Genomic DNA, 19,065 nt, shown 5'->3' with positions numbered 1-19,065 from the left:
TTGAAAAGATTGATGTGTTATTATTGTCTTTTTTATTTAAGAGCGGGTTAGGCAGGAAGGTATGGAGGAGAGAGAGACAACAGGATGCTAAAACCTAAAACATCACAGCAGGATGTGTACACTACACATCGACCACGTATCTTGACAGAAAAATGTCAGAAAGTGTATGAATATACATCTCATTGTTAGCTAATAAACTCTGACTGTAGGGGTGTGGTCTGAAGCCCCCTCGGTGTTTTGTGTAGTTTGTGCTTCCTCCTCCAAATCCAAAACTTAGTCAATAGACACTGTCGCTGTAATGCCAGTTACAAGTCAAGTATGCGTAATAGGAAATCCAATTCTGTTATTATTATATGCTAAATAATATAGGATATCTGTGGTCTGACTCATTTCTATTTTGACCCTTGGTTAAACACATGCTTACTAATTTGAATAGTCTGGAACACACCTACAGAGAGAGTTCAAAGTAAAGCAGATTGTTTTTTAGCAAATTCAAAACACCCACTTTTCACCACCTTTGAGCTATTACCCTCAGGTAGCAGGTTTCGATACCCAGCCTTCTCCAAAAATATGACAAAACAGTCATTCATTCCACAATCCATCAGCTTTTTATACAAACATCTAAAAAGAAGGTTTTAATTGTTGGTTCAAAAAGCCAACAACCTTAGATGTGTGCTTGTACTACATGGTAAATATGATTTTGGGGTCTTGTCTTGTCAGCGGTTGTTTTTTGTTTTTATGTTGTTGTTGTTGTGGTTAATGTTCATGTATATCTGTCTATTCACTGAGAAATATGTCCCCAAGGGGACAATTAATGATCTATCTATCTATCTAAACATGTTGAACGTCTTACTAATCCTCTCTTGAGCCGCCTCAATGACTTCAACGCCGGTCAGCTCCACGAACACAGACTCGTCCCTCTCTGGGTCCTCATCGTCCAGGATCTGGAGGGTGATGTTGGCCTCGCTCTGATTGGCCAGGAACACCACCGAGTCGAAGAGGGGTACAAAGTCCCGCCCCTCGCTGGCCCTGCCCACCCCGGGGGTCCTATAGGGCGCTGGGTCCGCCTCGCGCAGTGTCTCATAGGTCACGCGCACCTGTCAACGTGACGTAAACGTGACATCACTGGATTCAGTTCAAATAGGACAAATAAATAACCTTACAGGTAGGGAACAACTCTCGAATAACACATGTTATTTTCCTATGAAGTGGCGATATCTATCTATAATCATGTCCATCACTCTGCACCATAATTTTACATCTCAATCCGTGCCTGTGTCTAATATCTAATGTACAGGGTATTTATAATAGTATAATGTTTTATGCTGTTTTTTAGTGTTCACAGCATCACAACCAAACACCAAAACGTGCAACAACCCAGCCTTGTCAAGAAAAAGCATGTGGATTCCTCACCTGCTTACTTATTTGGCAAATCCATTTACATGAACACTTACATTAAGATTAAGGGCATTTACCAAACGCTTTTATCCAGAGCGACTTACAATAAGTACATTAGTCAGAAGAAGGAGTAACAACCATATATCTCTGTCGGTGCAGTTAAACCGAATCCGATCCTGATCCACATTCCCTCCTCTGTTCTCTCTCCAGTCTCCCCCTCGACGCACCTTCCCCATCAGGCCTCCCCGCCGCCGCACGGTGAGGAAGACCACGGCGTCCGCCTCGGGCAGCCGGAGCGACCGGCTGGCGTTGGCGAAGACGAACACGCCGTAGGGGTCGTCGCTGGCCAGCAGGGTCAGCGCGGCGTCGGTGCGCTCGCCCAGCCGCCCGTCGGACACGTTGACCAGGCGGACGCTGAAGCTCCGGTCCAGCTCGGGCCGCCCGTCCTCGGCCACCCTGATGAAGAAGCCCTCCCTGCTCTGGCCCACGCCGAAGGTCACGCTGCCGGAGCTGCCGACCAGCTCCCCCGCGGCGGCGGGGTCCGCCTCCCAGTACACCGTCACGTTGGAGAGGTCCCCGAAGGAGCGCTCCACCTGGAAGGATGACAAGGAGAGAGCGACACTGTTAAGGTAAACCTTTCCAAAGCGTTTTCAGTATTTGCGTAGACAGGAACTCACTTAATACGATAATCTAAGATACAAAAATACGGCTAAATGTCACATCCTGCCCTCTTCATCGATTACTACACTCCCTGTCGTTTTGTTTCTCGCATCTCTGACTATCCTCTATCACCCACTAACACTCACCTTCGTTGTTGTCACCTGTCCCCTCTATAACATTCCCCTCCTGGTGTATTTCGTCAGCGTGTTTCCTTTCCACTGTGACAGTTCGTCTTCATTCGTTGTTTCAAGTGTCCCAGCATTTCCTCAGTGATTATTACGGTTCCCAGATTTCTTTACTCCCAACTGCGCCTTTGTCTTCTCCCTGAAGGATTGTTTGCCTGATCTCCAACTACTGACCCTGGTAAAAACCATTCTCTCTACCCAGACTTCTGCCTCCGAGTTGTGCTATCGAGTACTATTTTCCCTTTGCTCACTCAGCCCTTACACAAAATATATTAACGTTTTATCCAAAGTAACATTTGCCACTGTAAACGCAGACTGGACTGGAGGTCTGTCCTGCACTGGAGGTCTGTCGCCCAGTGAGGCTGGACTGGAGGTCTCTCCCCCAGTGGAGGTCTCTCCCTCTGTGGAGGTCTCTCCCCCTGTGGAGGTCTCTCCCTAAGTGGAGTTGGATTGGAGGTCTCTCCCCCAGTGGAGGTCTCTCCCTGAGTGGGGTTAGACTGGATGTCTCTCCCCCATTGGGGTTAGACTGGAGGTCTCTCCCCCAGTGGAGCTGGACAGTCTCTCTCTCCTCGTCAGCCTGTCTCACCTGCAGGAGCACGGCGCTGCGCCCGTCCTCGGGCTCCGTGCCGTTGACGGCCAGCGAATCAGGGCTGAGCTGGAAGACTCCGTGGGCGTCGTCAGAGGCGAGGATGGTCACCGTGATGCGGGCGGCGACCCCCAGGTTGGCTGTCGATCAGTCAACCAGACACGGTGGGTTATTAGTTAGATATTAGTTAGTCAGTGGTCTGTTTTGATTGAAGTGTTTCACAGTACTCATTGTGAGGAGGAAATGTTAACACAAAAATGTACAATAACCAAATCACATATTATATATATATGTTTCTATAATGGCATTATAATTGTTATTCATTAGATCGTATGGATCTTGATGCTAACTACGTAGAATGACCAAAGAGTGAGGAGTGGGGACGACTTGGTCATTTCACGTATCAATGTCCCCAACTAGGACGCCATGCGTGTGATCCTGTTGAGACCGGGTCAGGGAAGCAATGGGAGGAGACCAGGGGACAGCAGCTGGGGTGAGGGTAGGGGGAGGGGGGAGGGGGGTGGGGGGGGGGGACTCACCTCGGTGGAAGGCTGGAAGCAGGAGGTCATATTCACTCTCCCCACTACCACTTCCTTCCCCACGCAGGAACAGATCCACTGACGGATCACACACCAGGGGTCACACAGGGGTCACAGCAGGTCAGAGGTCAGAGGTCAAACCAAAGGAGGAGGAGGAGGAGGAGGGGCGTGGTATCGGGGTGGGTGAAGAGGTAGAGGTAGAGGGAAAGTGAAGTGCACGTCACACACAATCACACAGGAACACAGCAAGTCGACCAAAGCAGAAACTAACTTCACAGCGCTACATGCTAAAGGATAGTCACCCAATCAATAGACCTAACAGGAAGTGAGAGTGAAGGATTTATCCAATCAGCGGTACGGTTCAGACTCATAACACAACACTCAGGCCAGTGGTTCTGTTAAGCTCGTACCTCCTCCCTCCACGTTGAAGAGCTCCACTCGGAAACTCTTGTCCAGTTCGGGAACCGGGTTGTCCACAATGGTCACGGTGATGAACTTTAACCTCTCCCCTGGCAGGAAGTCCAGCATCCCCTCTGTTTCCTGGCAGAGGTAAACACAAATATCCATCAGCTCACTGAATACCCAGAATGCAACAGGAGAGTGAAGGGGTCCCGCTAGGGTTGTAAATGCTATAATCACCCTCTTTAAATATTTCCCACAATGCACCACAGGGAATGGCTACAGCAATAATTACGACAAAACACAACAAGAAAAAGGGGGAAAATCATGTCGAAAAAAAGAGCGGGTGAAAACCCATCGAGCGCGAGCGGTAAAACAAATGACCTCGTAGTCCTCGGGGCTGGCCGCCGTGAAGGGGGTGGTGCGGTACCCGACCGTGAGCCTTCCCAGAAGGCCTTGGGCCCGGCCCACCAGCAGACGCACCTCCCCGGCCTCCTCGCTGACCGAGACGCGGGCCGGCTCGACGGCCGGGCTGATCAGGCCGTCACCGGGAGGACCGGTCTGGAACTGGAGCAGACCTGGAACCAGCAGGGAGAGTGGGTGAGTGTGTGGGGGTGTGCGTGCGTGTGTGTGTGTGTGCGTGCGTGTGTGTGTGTGTGTGTGTGTGTGTGTGTGTGTGTGTGTGTGTGTGTGTGTGTGTGTGTGTGTGTGTGTGTGTGTGTGTGTGTGTGTGTGTGTGCGTGTGCGTGTGTGTGTGTGCGTGCGTGCGAGTGCCTGCCTGCCTGCCTACCTGTGTGCGTGCGTGCCGCCTGCCTGCGTGCGTGCGAGTGTGTGTGTGTGTTTTGTGAGTGTGATGATACACACTCTTATTATTATATTGAAGTGGAGTGAACGTTAATAACAGAAGAGACGGGGGGGCGGTGGTGGGGGGGGGGTTATTGTTTGTAGTGCTGTGCTGATATCGGATTACAACAATAAGCCTCTTATAAGGTACAATGTGACAAAGACCCAGATAAGCCATCACTATAAATAGAACAAGTATAAAAGATACGCTAAGTCATTGTTTCGCCAGTAAAGTTAGCTGATTAAATGGCAAAAAACAGTCTATAAACGACATGTTTACAAGCGGAAAATACTGTGTGCACAGTGTGCGTGTGTGTGTGTGTGTGTGTGTGTGTGTGTGTGTGTGTGTGTGTGCGCTTTTGTGTTTGTGTGTGTGCAGGCGTGCGTGTGCATCTGCACCATAAGGATGGTCGCTGGCGGTGACGGTGATGGTGTTGGTGGAGCTGTTGTGGTCGATGCTGGCCCCGCTGGTGGGGGTGGAGCCTGGCTTCCCGTCGGCTGACTCCGCTGACACCAGCGTGACCTGGAAGGACTCGGCCAGCTCTGGCAGGTCGTCGTCCAACACCACCAGGTTCAGCACCTGGGAACCGGCAGCACAGAGAACTGTTTGTACTTCTCACATTCTGGGATGCATTTGTGGGCGGTAGTTTGCGAAAAAGGTTGCTATCTTCGTATTATGATCGTTTTCTTCAAGTCATTGTATTTCTAGGTTGTATTTTGTTTTGAGGCAAAGCTTTGCTAACTGAAACCCAACCAACCACTAGATGGCGATAGACGTAAAGAAACATTGACAGGCCGCACAAGTCGATAACAGTATCTTGAATCAACAGCATTCAAACAATCGGTGTAATTTATCAGCTGTTAGACCATAATGTTGAATGGATCTATGAATGGATATTTGTGTACTTAACCCTAGTATATTAAACACTAACTTTACATAACTGAACATAGATTCACCAACTCTGATACACCTTTAAATCAAGATTGGTATAAGAGAATAATCTAACCATGAATGTATTATTCTGTGTGTTTCTTATATTCTTGCATTCCCTTCTCACACGTAGCAATCAGTACACACACACACACACACACACACACACACACACACACACCTCGGAGCGCTGTCCGGGCATGAAGAGCACCGCCCCGGTGGCGTTGGCGAAGTCTTGCTCCGCCGGCCCCCCAGGGCTAGAGGGTCCGGCCTCGGTGACGGAGTAGTTGACGTAGACGTGATCCAGAGCCCCCCTGGTGCGCTCGATCACACACGAGACGGTGGAGCCCTCGTCAGTGGTCTGGGAGGAGGAGGAGGAGGAGGAGGAGGAGGAGGAGGAGGAGTTGAAGAAGGAGGAGGAGGAGGAGAAGGAGGAGGAGGAGGAGGAGGAGGAGGAGGAGGAGGAGTTGAAGAAGGAGGAGGAGGAGGAGGAGGAGGAGGAGGAGGAGGAGGAGGAGGAGGAGGAGGAGGAGGAGACGAGGGGTATTATAGGGAGTTTAAGTTTGCTTTGAAAACATCAGCCAAAATTGTAATAACAGTTCGGATTTTTCTTTTTACAATGGAACTACTGAAAAGTTCCACACGCTGAAGCCCAGCTTTGTCATTATCGCAGTCACTTATCTGATATGGTATTTTTTTTTATTTATCTCTTGTAAAGTGCCTATGGATCTTTGAACGGTGCTGTATAAATCAAATGATTCCCCATCATCATCACCGGTCATCAACACACGCTGCTGGGATCTCATCCCCACTTTGCGCTGCCATCCATGTGCATGGACTGCTGCCTCCGACCCTAAAGGTCTGCTCTCATTCCTGCACAGTCCAAAAAGTCTGATTTACACATCAAGGACAACCCGATAGCGAGCATACCTCCGCCTCTCCCCGTCTCCTTGGGAGAAACGGATGAGGACGGGGTGGGGGGGGGGGAGATAGGATACAGCACCCATCTCCTGACGGAATGCCATCCCGGGGCCCCTGCACCAGCTGCCGAGCTGACGGGAGCGTGGAACTCTAGAGCCTCGCCGGGAGCCGGAGTCGGGGCTTCTGCAGGAATGTCCGCCTATCGGAGATCTGAGCCAGCGAGGTCCGGGGCTTGGCCAGCTGTCGCCGCACCTGAGACGCCCCACGCGCGTCCAATCTAACTAACACACTGAAGGGCCAAGCGTGCTCCGGCCCCTCAGCCAGGCGTGAAGACCATGAAATATGCAGGAGGACACGCGGGCGGCTCCGCGCTACACTGTCTTTCTAGGCAACGGGCGGAGATGTGTGCATACATGCATGGAGGCTAGAACCATTTAATAAGACGCGTTATTATTGTTTGTAGACTGCAGATGGCAAAATGTGTTGAGTTTTTGTGTGTGTGTTAGTGCGTCTGTGTGTGTGTGTGTGTGTGTGTGAACGTGAGTTCTTGTATGTGTTAGCGCGTGTGCGTGTGCATCTGTGTGTGTGTGTGTCTCCACGTGCACCGTTACACACAAAATATGAAATACTTTTAACTCTTGAGTATAAGTTTAAGTTATGCAGTGAAAAGTACGATAAATACGACTATTAATATCTATCTATTATTTTTAAAGCTTTGCGACCAAAATTCACTAATTGAAGGACTAAAACTAATTCTAAATCCTAAACTATTCTGCAGCTATGGGTGCTGCCCTGCGTTCTGCCCCCACGGGTAACCCTAACCCCCCTCCCCAATTGGCTGCCTGCCGTCGCTTCCCTGTCGTCATTGTGTTAAACCAGCCAATAGCGCGCCAGGGGGGAAAGCCAGCTTGGTGATTGGCTCCCGCAAAAGCGTATCGGAAGCAGAAAGAAATGTATTGCTCCTCTCCAGACCCTCCTGCAGGGCGAATTCAAATCGCCGACAGAACGGGCGGGGCTACCCAGCTACCCCCCCCCCCCCCCCCCCCCCCTACCTCGGGGATGCAGGCGCCGGTGAACCCGAAGAGCCCGTTGGCGCCGTCGCTCTTCATGACGCGCAGCGTCGCGGTGGGGCGGGGCCAGGGCAGGCGGGCGCCGCCCTGCGCCGCCACCAGCTGCAGGTAGAAGAGCTCCTCCCCTTCCTCCTCGCCGTCGTCCCGCACCTCCACCACGAAGGACTTGTTCCTCTCGTCCTGCCGGTAGCGCAGGTAGCCCGAGACCCCCCGCAGGTCAGCGCGGGCGGGCTGCGCGTGGAGCTCGTGCAGCTGGCTGCGGTTCAGCGGGGCGCCGTACAGACGCACGTCCTGGAGGAGACCCGTGAACCGCTGGCCGCCGTCGGGGTCCGAGCCCACCAGCACGGGGGCGGGGCCTGGGTGAGGAGGCGTGGTTATGTTTAGTTTAGTTAGTTTATTTGTTTCAGGGACCTTGTACAAGATACATAGTACCATAGTTCAAAAATATGTTCTGTACCAGATGTGTGTGTCTCTGTGTGTGTGTGTGGGTGTGTGTGTGTGTGTGTGTGTGTGTGTGTGTGTGTGTGTGTGTGTGTTAGAGAGTTTTGGTGCACTTCATGGAGGCGGACATGAACTGAGTAAATTAATGAGTGGAAATGATTTAGACTAAATTGAAGTTGTGAAATGTGTGTCACGGTGCACGTGCAGATACACACACACACACACACACATATATTCAGTTACACACTCACACACACATACAGACAGACACAAACACAAACAATCTTAATTAGAAAGAACATGCTGGCACGATTCTCTCATATCATGTGGATCAACATCGTTACAGTCATCTCTTTAAGACTACTGGTCGTTAACGATTATCACTGACCAGTATTCACCATCCCAGTGTAATCCTGGTAGTCCGGTCTCAACACAACAGAGCTTTGTGTTCACCAGGCCAAATTCCCCTGATTACAGGGAAGGCTTATGAATGAGAGCAGCTTTTCCAGTAACATTGGAGAAACCCAGGCGATCTACCCATACCAGTCCGGTCGAAACCAGACGACACACGTCAACAAGTCATCTCATAAAACAAAATACTCTGCAGCCCGAAACCGAACCGTTTCCCGCTTCCCCGGGCAAACCGAACATGCCGCGGTGTGCCATGGTGAACACAGACAAAGCCATCCGTCTGTGTGTTAACCTACCAGTAGTGGACAATAGCCCCCCTGACATGATAGATGGCTATCTGTACACGGGATGTGACTGAAGTTAGCCAGAGGGCCATCAGGGCCTTCGGCTCCGGCCCCAGGGGAGGTGTCTGCTTGTTTCAAACCCAGTCTGCAGCCATTGTCTTTTCACTTATTAGACAGAATGGAGCGGCGAAGAAGGAGAGCACTGGCAGCTGATTCCTTCCAGCAGTAACGACGTCCAGCAGTGACTCACTCAACCATCCCAGAGCCCTGCAGGACGGGACAATAGGCATGCCACTGGGAAGGGGGTGTGTGTGTGTGTGGGTGTGTGTCTGTCCGTGTGTGTGTGTGTGTGTGTGTGTGTGTGTGTGTGTGTGTCCGTCTGTGTATGTGTGTCTGTGAGAGTCTGTTTGAGGACAGAGTGTATTCATACAGTATGTCGCTGAGGTATCGTTTTTTTTTTGTACCCTCCAAATGTGTTAACCCATTTCACCCACTGACCACACACACACACACACACACACACACACACAAAATACACAAAGCTTATATCCCATTCGCCTTACCCTGTAAAAGCATGCCTTCATCATTCAAAACACACAAGTCAAGACCTTTAACACGCCAAAACGCTCGGCCAACGATCTTCAGCTTGCATCGCCGTGCAACGACACGTAACCCCCAGCACAGCCTCCAGTACCCCCACTACGGTGTGTCTTCACATCACAACACGTGCATCAACCCAACTCACCGTCCGCGATGCCCTCCCCCTTGATGCTCCGCAGCCCCCCATGGACGGGGCTCCCGTCCAGGAAGAACCCCACCACGCCGTCGTCCACCGTGACCAGCGCGTGGATCCAGGCGCCGTCCTCCCTCTGTCTCTCGGCCGTGGCGCGGGCCACCTGCGTGCGGTTGGCGCCCCGGGCGGTGTAGTAGAGCATCAGGCTGACGTGGCTCTGGTTGGTCTGCACCTTCACCCCGTAGTACAGCGGCCCGTCCGGCGCGCCCTTGGACGCCACGAAGCCGTCCGTGTCCGGCGCCGGCGCCATCCAGGCGGAGAAGGTGAAGTTGCCGAGGGGCCCCGGCGCGTCGGCGGGGGCCACCGTCCCGTAGGCGCCGGGCGCGCCGGAGAAGGAGCGGGCGTCCGTGCCGGAGTGGTGCCGCCGGTCGGCGGGGCGGAGCTCCACGGCGTCGGGGAAGGAGGCGGCGAGCAGGAGGTCGTCCATGGGGGGGAGGCCGCGGGGGAAGCGGGCGGAGAGGATATCCCAGGCGACCCGCACCTCGCCGAAGGCGCCCTGCTCCCGGAGCACGCTGAAGGACGCCACGTCCGACACGTCCTCGTCCGACAGCACGTCCTCCGCCACCGCCTGGTCCAGGTCGGCGTCGGCGATGGCGAAGACGCCGAAGGGGTCGTCGTTGAAGGGGACGAGCACCGAGGCGTTCAGGGGCGCGTCGGCCAGCCGGCCGCCCCCCCCTGGGTGCCCCCCTGTGTGATGGAGTGAGGAACCCAGGGTTACGGTATGTTGGGGATGCCGAAAGTAAAACTGCTCTGTGAATCATATCCTGTGAACACAGTGATTTTAATCAAATGTACAGCTCTTCAATGTGTAGCTCTACGTGGGCATGATAGTCAAGTCACTAGCTACTCTGTTTGACTCCCACCTGAAAGGTTCTTGGTTCAAACCCCAACATCAACAGTCTACCTGTAACCCCCCCTATGAGCAAGACGCCCAACCTCTACTGTCTATGCTCATTAATGACATCTAGAACGTCTTATTTTCTCTAAATGGAATAAAAGCAGACCATAGCGTCTGTGAGGACACAAACGTTATCCAATCATAAGCAGGAGTACCTGAGATGTTGACCAGTCGGAGGACGTAGTATTCGTTGAACTCGGGCAGCCCGTCGGAGATCGCCCCCAGGACGACGGGCCGGCTCCGCTCCCCGGTGCTGAAGGCCACGGAGCCCGAGGTGTTGGCGAACTCCTGGCCCTCCTCCAGCGCGGTCAGGGAGTCGTTGGCGTACAGCCGCCAGAAGATGCTCACCTCTCCAAAATGGCCCCTGGCCCGCCTCACGCTGGCACCGGGACAGAGGGGGAGATGGTTAATTCATGAAGGCGGCTGGTAGTTACCTCCAGACGGATCCAGAAGGTCGACCATGCTGCGGCCGGAGATGTTAAGGTGTTAAGGTGTTGGATGTTAAGGTGTTATGGTGTTGGATGTTAAGGTGTTGGATGTTAAGGTGTTATGGTGTTGGATGTTAAGGTGTTGGATGTTAAGGTGTTATGGTGTTGGATGTTAAGGTGTTGGATGTTAAGGTGTTATGGTGTTGGATGTTAAGGTGTTGGATGTTAAGGTGTTATGGTGTTGGATGTTAAGGAGTTGGATGTTAAGGTTTTATGGTGTTGGATGTTAAGGTGTTGGATGTTAAGGTGTTATGGTGTTGGATGTTAAGGTGTTATGGTGTTGGATGTTAAGGTGTTATGGTGTTGGATGTTAAGGAGTTGGATGTTAAGGGGTTATGGTGATGGATGTTAAGGTGTTGGATGTTAAGGTGTTATGGTGTTGGATGTTAAGGTGTTATGGTGTTGGATGTTAAGGTGTTGGATGTTAAGGTGTTATGGTGTTGGATGTTAAGGTGTTATGGTGTTGGATGTTAAGGTGTTGGATGTTAAGGTGTTGGATTTTAAGTTGTTCGGATGTTAATCCAGGGTCTGTTTTCATGGGGCAACCTAGAGACTAACATGACATTGTATTGCGATGTTGATATACATCCTTGTTATTGACAGCTTTGAAGTTGACTGAAATAAAGAAATGAAGTCACTTTACGGTTAACTAAATCACTGATGTATGGCATATGTTTTAGTCCAGTTGAGTCAAACTAGACTTTGCTATAAAACATTGAAACAATGACACAAATACAGAGACGTTCTCCGTACTAGAAGTCGTTGGTCCCGCCCTCCGCCACGGCCTTCTCCGTGGGGTCCAGGGAGAAGATCCCGTTGGCGTCGTCGTTTGCCTCGATCACCACCGTGGCCGTGTCCGCGCCGTACACAACAGCATCCCCTGGGAGACACACACACACACACACGTAAGTACACACACAAACACAGACAAACAAAAAAACAGACACGTGTGTAAGCACACACACAAGCAAACAATTCCATTATAAATGCTTTTCGTGGCCTCATTTACTTATTTACAATAACAGACAAATGTGCAAACCCTATTGAATGAGCCATGCCCAACTATTGCATGCGCTCTGCTTGAACAGAGTCAGATGTTACAAGAAGAAAACATCTGACCTTGGCAATGTGCACACAAGAGAACAGAGAGAGAGAGAGAGAGAGAGAGAGAGAGAGAGAGAGAGAGAGAGAGAGAGAGAGAGAGAGAGAGAGAGAGAGAGAGAGAGAGAGAGAGAGAGAGAGAGAGAGAGAGAGAGAGAGACACTCGTGCTGGACACATAGTTGCTGTTATTAACTCTGATGCAATAGATGGGATCCGTGTGTTGTTAAAATACAAAATAAATCTTGAAATTAGATGAAAAAGGCAAGGGCCTCATATTCCCACACTGATTTCCTCATACACAACATTCATATTCCAACCAACAACTCACGTAAAGATATCCTACATCACTACAATATAACTTCAACTATATCACTCGGGAGGGTGATATAGTTGAAGTTATATTGTAGTGGTGTAGGATATCTACACAGCGATTTAGAATGGATTTAGACATTTAGAAATCCAACCCTCAGCAGATTCTCCAGGCTCCGCTCAGAGGGCCCTGAGCAGAGGAGACGCTGGACTGACTCCTGATACGAGGGTTCATTAACTCCTAACACAAGCCCTCCACCCCTAGGGTTTCCCCCCTCCAGGTCCCTCAGAGAACACAGAGGGGCCCCTGGAGTGACCGGGCCCCTCTGTGTCTCAGAGCCTCAAGAATCTGGTAATTAAGGTCCTGTTGAGGCCCCGGCACCAGGCTTTAGTCCCTGACACACAATGCTCAGATTAGCACCGCCGCCGCCGCCGTCGCTGCAGTCAATGGGAGATAACCGCTCGACCGATGGGGAGACAAGAGAGGGCAGAGCGCAGCGAACGGGGAGACAAGACGGACGGGAAGTGGGCTCTTTGTGGTCATTAGGGACTGTTTTTGTCAATGCAGATTCATCTATGTGGAGAGTCAATGTGACGGTGTTTGTCCGTGTGTTGACGTCTCCATTTCGTTGTCAGTGGCTACCTTGTGTTTTCCTGTGGTATTCGAAGGCGTACTGTTTGTAAGGAGAGGATTTATTAACAACGCCAATCAACTTTCCTTTAAGCCATCGCTGACACACTCGGCAGGAGTGTAAGAACGTGTGTAACGTGTCGTACACACACACATGCGTGCATTAACACACATACGAGTACTCACAGTCCAACACACACACAGACAAACACAAACAAAAACACACAGATGCAGACACACACACAAACACACACACACACACACATGAACACACGCACACAAACATGCACAAACATACACACACAATAACTCAACACCCCAACACACGCACACAAGCACTCACACTCTCACACACACATACACACTCACACACACAAACACACAGGCACATACACGCACACACACACACACTCAAAGGCACACAGCGAGCACCGTCATCGGGGAGCCCTACCGGTGGCGTTGAACAGCAGGATGTGAAAGGGTTCGTCCGTCTCGGGCAGGTCGTCGTCCTCCGTCACCACGGAGACGTTCTTGGCCCACTCGCCCACCTGGTACACCAGCGTGGTGTCGTTGCCCAGCGGGGCGAGGTCCGTCGGCGAGGCGTCCCCGCTGTACTCCACGCGGTACATCACCGTGGCGACAAAGTCCGCCCGCCCGCCCCTGACCACCGTGAAGTTGGCCACGCCTCCCTCCTCGACCCGCACGACGACGGGGTCTGCCGAGAGGTCAAGGGTCGGGTCGAAGAGGGAGACCGATTTGTACCCACTTCAAGGAATCACTGCAGCGGCGTTTATCATTTACTTATGATAATATAATATAGCATTTGATAATATAATTTTAATGCACAGCTTCGTTGAATACTCAATTCCGATTGGTCAATTACAGCATTCTACATCAAGGTAAAAGATGACGATGTTTTTGTTTCAAATTATTGATTTCTTTAGTAAATACCTGCGTGATCAGCAGGATAATGTACATCAAACCAGTGTTTATTGGCAAAAGAACCCCCTACAGGGTGATGCAGGACTCCGAAGCAAACCTTAGGTCAATCATCTTTGGAATTCTTAATATTGCATAAAAAAAGTGTGTAAAATGTTTACCGGCAAAATAAATGGGATCATCATTCTTGTTGACTTGTAGACTGGCATTGAGCGCGCTCCCTAGCCTCGCTCCCCCCGTCACGTTGGTCAGGGTGAGGGTGAAGTGTTCCACCTCTTCAGGGATCTAGGCAGCACGCAGAAACAAGTCAACATACGATCATCTCATTAGAAGCCCCTGGCGGCCATTGTTGGGGTCTGATGGTTGAGGCTCCTCTACCTCGTCTGGTACAGAGCTGACGGTCAGGTTCTGGAGGAACTCTCCTTCACGGAAGACGAGGACTCCCTGGGTGGGGCTGACGTCTCCGTGGTGACCGGGATCCAGAACCCAAGACACGGACACCTCCCCGAAGCGACCCCTGTTCCTGGTGACGGTGTACGAAGCTGTACGAAGAGTACCACACACACGACGTCATGTAACGACGATAATCCCATCATCCCATGTGAGGTCATTACAGAGTATATTCAATCATACATCTCGGACCGCAGGGACGTGTGTTCATCGTCTGTCTTGAAATGCGTTCTGCCGCGAATAATCTCAAAATCTGAGGTAACGTAAAAAATTCGGAATGTATGTCTAAAATCGGACGAAGCATCAACTCGATTTGCGCAGTGGCTTTCTGTCATTCTTCCCCAATTAGTTACTAGATGTCCCTCCCCTTAAAACACACTGCAGAATTATACATTTTAGACCGCACGGATGTGTGTTAATCGTCAGTCTTGAAATGCGTTCTGCCGCAAATATTCTCAAAATCACTGAACGTCAAGCCGATTTGCGCGGTATCATTCTGTCATCCGTCTCCAATTTGTTTCTAGACGTCTGCCCCTTAAAACACACCGAACAATTTTACATTTTAGACCGCGCAAGGACGTGTGTTCATCGTCTGAAATGCGCTCTGCCACGAATAATATCAAAATAGTGGGTAATGTAAGAAATAAGAAAGTCAAGGCGAAAATCCTCCAAAGAATCAACTCTAATTATTTTGAGTGGTAGTATTCTGTGGTTCGTTCCCAGTTTGTTTCTCGACGTCTCCCCCTTAAAACGCCGCTGAGAGCAACATGTTTCTCCTGTCCCTCACGTTCTCCAATAATGTATCATTGACATGTCTCTTAGTAGGATCTGAAGGACCTCAGTACCATGGTGTGTCTCGCTCCCCTTGCTCTCGTTGATGGCCTCCGCCAGCCCTGATTGGCTGAACTCGATGACCCCATAGGGGTCGTCGCTGCTCCGCACCGTGATGTTGACCTCCCTGCGGTGGCCGATGCGACTCGGTGGAGTGCTGTGGCTGCTGAGCCCCACGGAGAAGGTCTCGTCCAGCTGGGGGAACGCACACACACGCACACACACATGCACACACACACCCACACGCATACACACACACGCGCACACACTCACAGTCACGCACACACGCATACCCATATACGCATACACACACACACAAGCAGGCACACACACACAGACACGCATACCCATACATCCACACACACACCCACAGAAACATAAACACACACACACACGTAAACAGGAATTCAAAAATGTAGACACATACAGGAACCAAAAAATGCAGACACATACACACACACACACACACACACACACACACACGTAAACATGCACAGATCAGGACCAAATGTCAAATGACAGGGCCCATTTGGTGGACCAAAAGAAGCTGAAACTATATCCTACACAATATCCTTTCAACAGCAGGCTCGTTTAGAAGGCAGTAGTTAATTACATCCCGACAGCAAACAAAAGTAAATGAAACAAAAACATTGGAAACCCTTTAAATGTACATAGTGAGGGCCGTTGTGGGTAAAAGAGACAAACTACTTCTTAAAAAAAAGGGACAACCATTTATTTGAAAGAGCAGTATTTTTTCTCCATTTGATCAAATGATCAAATGTGTTAAATGCTACACCTCAGTCAGTCAGTCAGTCAGTCAGTCAGTCAGTCAGTCAGTCAGTCAGTCAGTCAGTCAGTCAGTCAGTCAGTCAGTCAGTCAGTCAGTCAGTCAGTCTGTCTGTCTGTCTGTCTGTCTGTCTGTCTGTCTGTCTGTCTGTCTGTCTGTCTGTCTGTCTGTCTGTCTGTCTGTCTGTCTGTCTGTCTGTCTGTCTGTCTGTCTGTCTGTCTGTCTGTCTGTCTGTCTGTCTGTCTGTCTGTCTGTCTGTCTGTCTGTCTGTCTGTCTGTCTGTCTGTCTGTCTGTCTGTCTGTCTGTCTGTCTGTCTGTCTGTCTGTCTGTCTGTCTGTCTGTCTGTCTGTCTGTCTGTCTGTCTGTCTGTCTGTCTGTCTGTCTGTCTGTCTGTCTGTCTGTCTGTCTGTCTGTCTGTCTGTCTGTCTGTCTGTCTGTCTGTCTGTCTGTCTGTCTGTCTGTCTGTCTGTCTGTCTGTCTGTCTGTCTGTCTGTCTGTCTGTCTGTCTGTCTGTCTGTCTGTCTGTCTGTCTGTCTGTCTGTCTGTCTGTCTGTCTGTCTGTCTGTCTGTCTGTCTGTCTGTCTGTCTGTCTGTCTGTCTGTCTGTCTGTCTGTCTGTCTGTCTGTCTGTCTGTCTGTCTGTCTGTCTGTCTGTCTGTCTGTCTGTCTGTCTGTCTGTCTGTCTGTCTGTCTGTCTGTCTGTCTGTCTGTCTGTCTGTCTGTCTGTCTGTCTGTCTGTCTGTCTGTCTGTCTGTCTGTCTGTCTGTCTGTCTGTCTGTCTGTCTGTCTGTCTGTCTGTCTGTCTGTCTGTCTGTCTGTCTGTCTGTCTGTCTGTCTGTCTGTCTGTCTGTCTGTCTGTCTGTCTGTCTGTCTGTCTGTCTGTCTGTCTGTCTGTCTGTCTGTCTGTCTGTCTGTCTGTCTGTCTGTCTGTCTGTCTGTCTGTCTGTCTGTCTGTCTGTCTGTCTGTCTGTCTGTCTGTCTGTCTGTCTGTCTGTCTGTCTGTCTGTCTGTCTGTCTGTCTGTCTGTCTGTCTGTCTGTCTGTCTGTCTGTCTGTCTGTCTGTCTGTCTGTCTGTCTGTCTGTCTGTCTGTCTGTCTGTCTGTCTGTCTGTCTGTCTGTCTGTCTGTCTGTCTGTCTGTCTGTCTGTCTGTCTGTCTGTCTGTCTGTCTGTCTGTCTGTCTGTCTGTCTGTCTGTCTGTCTGTCTGTCTGTCTGTCTGTCTGTCTGTCTGTCTGTCTGTCTGTCTGTCTGTCTGTCTGTCTGTCTGTCTGTCTGTCTGTCTGTCTGTCTGTCTGTCTGTCTGTCTGTCTGTCTGTCTGTCTGTCTGTCTGTCTGTCTGTCTGTCTGTCTGTCTGTCTGTCTGTCTGTCTGTCTGTCTGTCTGTCTGTCTGTCTGTCTGTCTGTCTGTCTGTCTGTCTGTCTGTCTGTCTGTCTGTCTGTCTGTCTGTCTGTCTGTCTGTCTGTCTGTCTGTCTGTCTGTCTGTCTGTCTGTCTGTCTGTCTGTCTGTCTGTCTGTCTGTCTGTCTGTCTGTCTGTCTGTCTGTCTGTCTGTCTGTCTGTCTGTCTGTCTGTCTGTCTGTCTGTCTGTCTGTCTGTCTGTCTGTCTGTCTGTCTGTCTGTCTGTCTGTCTGTCTGTCTGTCTGTCTGTCTGTCTGTCTGTCTGTCTGTCTGTCTGTCTGTCTGTCTGTCTGTCTGTCTGTCTGTCTGTCTGTCTGTCTGTCTGTCTGTCTGTCTGTCTGTCTGTCTGTCTGTCTGTCTGTCTGTCTGTCTGTCTGTCTGTCTGTCTGTCTGTCTGTCTGTCTGTCTGTCTGTCTGTCTGTCTGTCTGTCTGTCTGTCTGTCTGTCTGTCTGTCTGTCTGTCTGTCTGTCTGTCTGTCTGTCTGTCTGTCTGTCTGTCTGTCTGTCTGTCTGTCTGTCTGTCTGTCTGTCTGTCTGTCTGTCTGTCTGTCTGTCTGTCTGTCTGTCTGTCTGTCTGTCTGTCTGTCTGTCTGTCTGTCTGTCTGTCTGTCTGTCTGTCTGTCTGTCTGTCTGTCTGTCTGTCTGTCTGTCTGTCTGTCTGTCTGTCTGTCTGTCTGTCTGTCTGTCTGTCTGTCTGTCTGTCTGTCTGTCTGTCTGTCTGTCTGTCTGTCTGTCTGTCTGTCTGTCTGTCTGTCTGTCTGTCTGTCTGTCTGTCTGTCTGTCTGTCTGTCTGTCTGTCTGTCTGTCTGTCTGTCTGTCTGTCTGTCTGTCTGTCTGTCTGTCTGTCTGTCTGTCTGTCTGTCTGTCTGTCTGTCTGTCTGTCTGTCTGTCTGTCTGTCTGTCTGTCTGTCTGTCTGTCTGTCTGTCTGTCTGTCTGTCTGTCTGTCTGTCTGTCTGTCTGTCTGTCTGTCTGTCTGTCTGTCTGTCTGCCCGCCCGCCCCCGAGCGGGCCCCCACCTCGGGCACGCCGTCCTGCAGGGCCACCAGGGCCACCACCACCTCCCGCTCCCCGGGGTTGAACTCCAGGATGCCGGGAGCCCCGTAGAACTCCTCGCTGCCCTGGGGGGCCACGGTGTAGCGCACCAGCTGCCTCAGCAGCTGTCCCGCCGCCCGCAGCACGCGCAGCTCCACCGCCTCCCCTTCCTGCGCCGGTCAGGTGCATCGTGGGTAATGGAGGGAGGAGGAGTTCATCAATAAGGGGGTTGACGTGGTTTTTTTTGTGATCAATTTTTTTTTTTTTTTTTTTTGAGGATTCACAAAAGTACAATTATAGTGGTCAGAGACACATGAAACATGGTTGACATGTATTAGATGGGGGTCGCTGATAAATAAATGCACCTGGAATATGTTGTGTGCCGAGTTATGGGGGAAAGCAGGAACGAGGTTGTTTGGGTGCTTTTGGGCAACAAAGGACAGCTTTGATGGGAGTGGTGGTATGTACATTTACATTCAGGGCATTTAACTGTTGCTTTTATCCAAAGCCACTTACAATAAGAACATTTGTAAGAAGAAAGAGAAACAGCAATAAATCGCTGTCGGTACAGCAAGGATGTTTATATAACCAAGGGCCAAGCACTAACAATCGCCAGGTTAACCCATTCCCCGTATACAACAGAGATAGCTAGGACAAGATGCTAAGTGCTATTTTTTTAAGTGAAGGGACGTACAACCCACAATAAGGGCGTAAGAGGGGTGTTTTTAGGAGAGTCCAGG

The 19,065-nt window shown here is 50.7% G+C and overlaps 1 protein-coding gene across 1 annotated transcript in view; it reads right to left on the bottom strand.

The window, feature by feature from the left end:
• Positions 1 to 19,065, bottom strand: part of adgrv1 (adhesion G protein-coupled receptor V1) — a 138,424-nt gene that overhangs the window by 87,671 nt on the left and 31,688 nt on the right. Inside the window, exons 15-31 of the mRNA XM_079751739.1 lie at positions 18,310 to 18,495; positions 15,124 to 15,304; positions 14,207 to 14,370; positions 13,990 to 14,113; positions 13,341 to 13,604; positions 11,601 to 11,727; positions 10,515 to 10,738; positions 9,414 to 10,148; positions 7,515 to 7,888; positions 5,723 to 5,902; positions 5,010 to 5,190; positions 4,152 to 4,345; positions 3,779 to 3,908; positions 3,369 to 3,446; positions 2,830 to 2,969; positions 1,626 to 1,991; positions 854 to 1,097 (exon numbers count right to left, since the gene is read on the bottom strand). Of these exons, the coding sequence (XP_079607865.1) occupies positions 854 to 1,097; positions 1,626 to 1,991; positions 2,830 to 2,969; positions 3,369 to 3,446; positions 3,779 to 3,908; positions 4,152 to 4,345; positions 5,010 to 5,190; positions 5,723 to 5,902; positions 7,515 to 7,888; positions 9,414 to 10,148; positions 10,515 to 10,738; positions 11,601 to 11,727; positions 13,341 to 13,604; positions 13,990 to 14,113; positions 14,207 to 14,370; positions 15,124 to 15,304; positions 18,310 to 18,495 (3,892 nt within the window). The remainder of the gene's footprint in view (positions 1 to 853; positions 1,098 to 1,625; positions 1,992 to 2,829; positions 2,970 to 3,368; positions 3,447 to 3,778; positions 3,909 to 4,151; positions 4,346 to 5,009; positions 5,191 to 5,722; positions 5,903 to 7,514; positions 7,889 to 9,413; positions 10,149 to 10,514; positions 10,739 to 11,600; positions 11,728 to 13,340; positions 13,605 to 13,989; positions 14,114 to 14,206; positions 14,371 to 15,123; positions 15,305 to 18,309; positions 18,496 to 19,065) is intronic.

This window comes from Pollachius pollachius (genome assembly GCF_949987615.1).
Source record: "Pollachius pollachius genome assembly, chromosome: 1".
Classification (NCBI taxonomy): domain Eukaryota; kingdom Metazoa; phylum Chordata; class Actinopteri; order Gadiformes; family Gadidae; genus Pollachius; species Pollachius pollachius.
The sequence above is the reverse complement of the archived record's forward strand: the minus strand, read 5'-3'. Positions and strand labels throughout refer to the sequence as shown.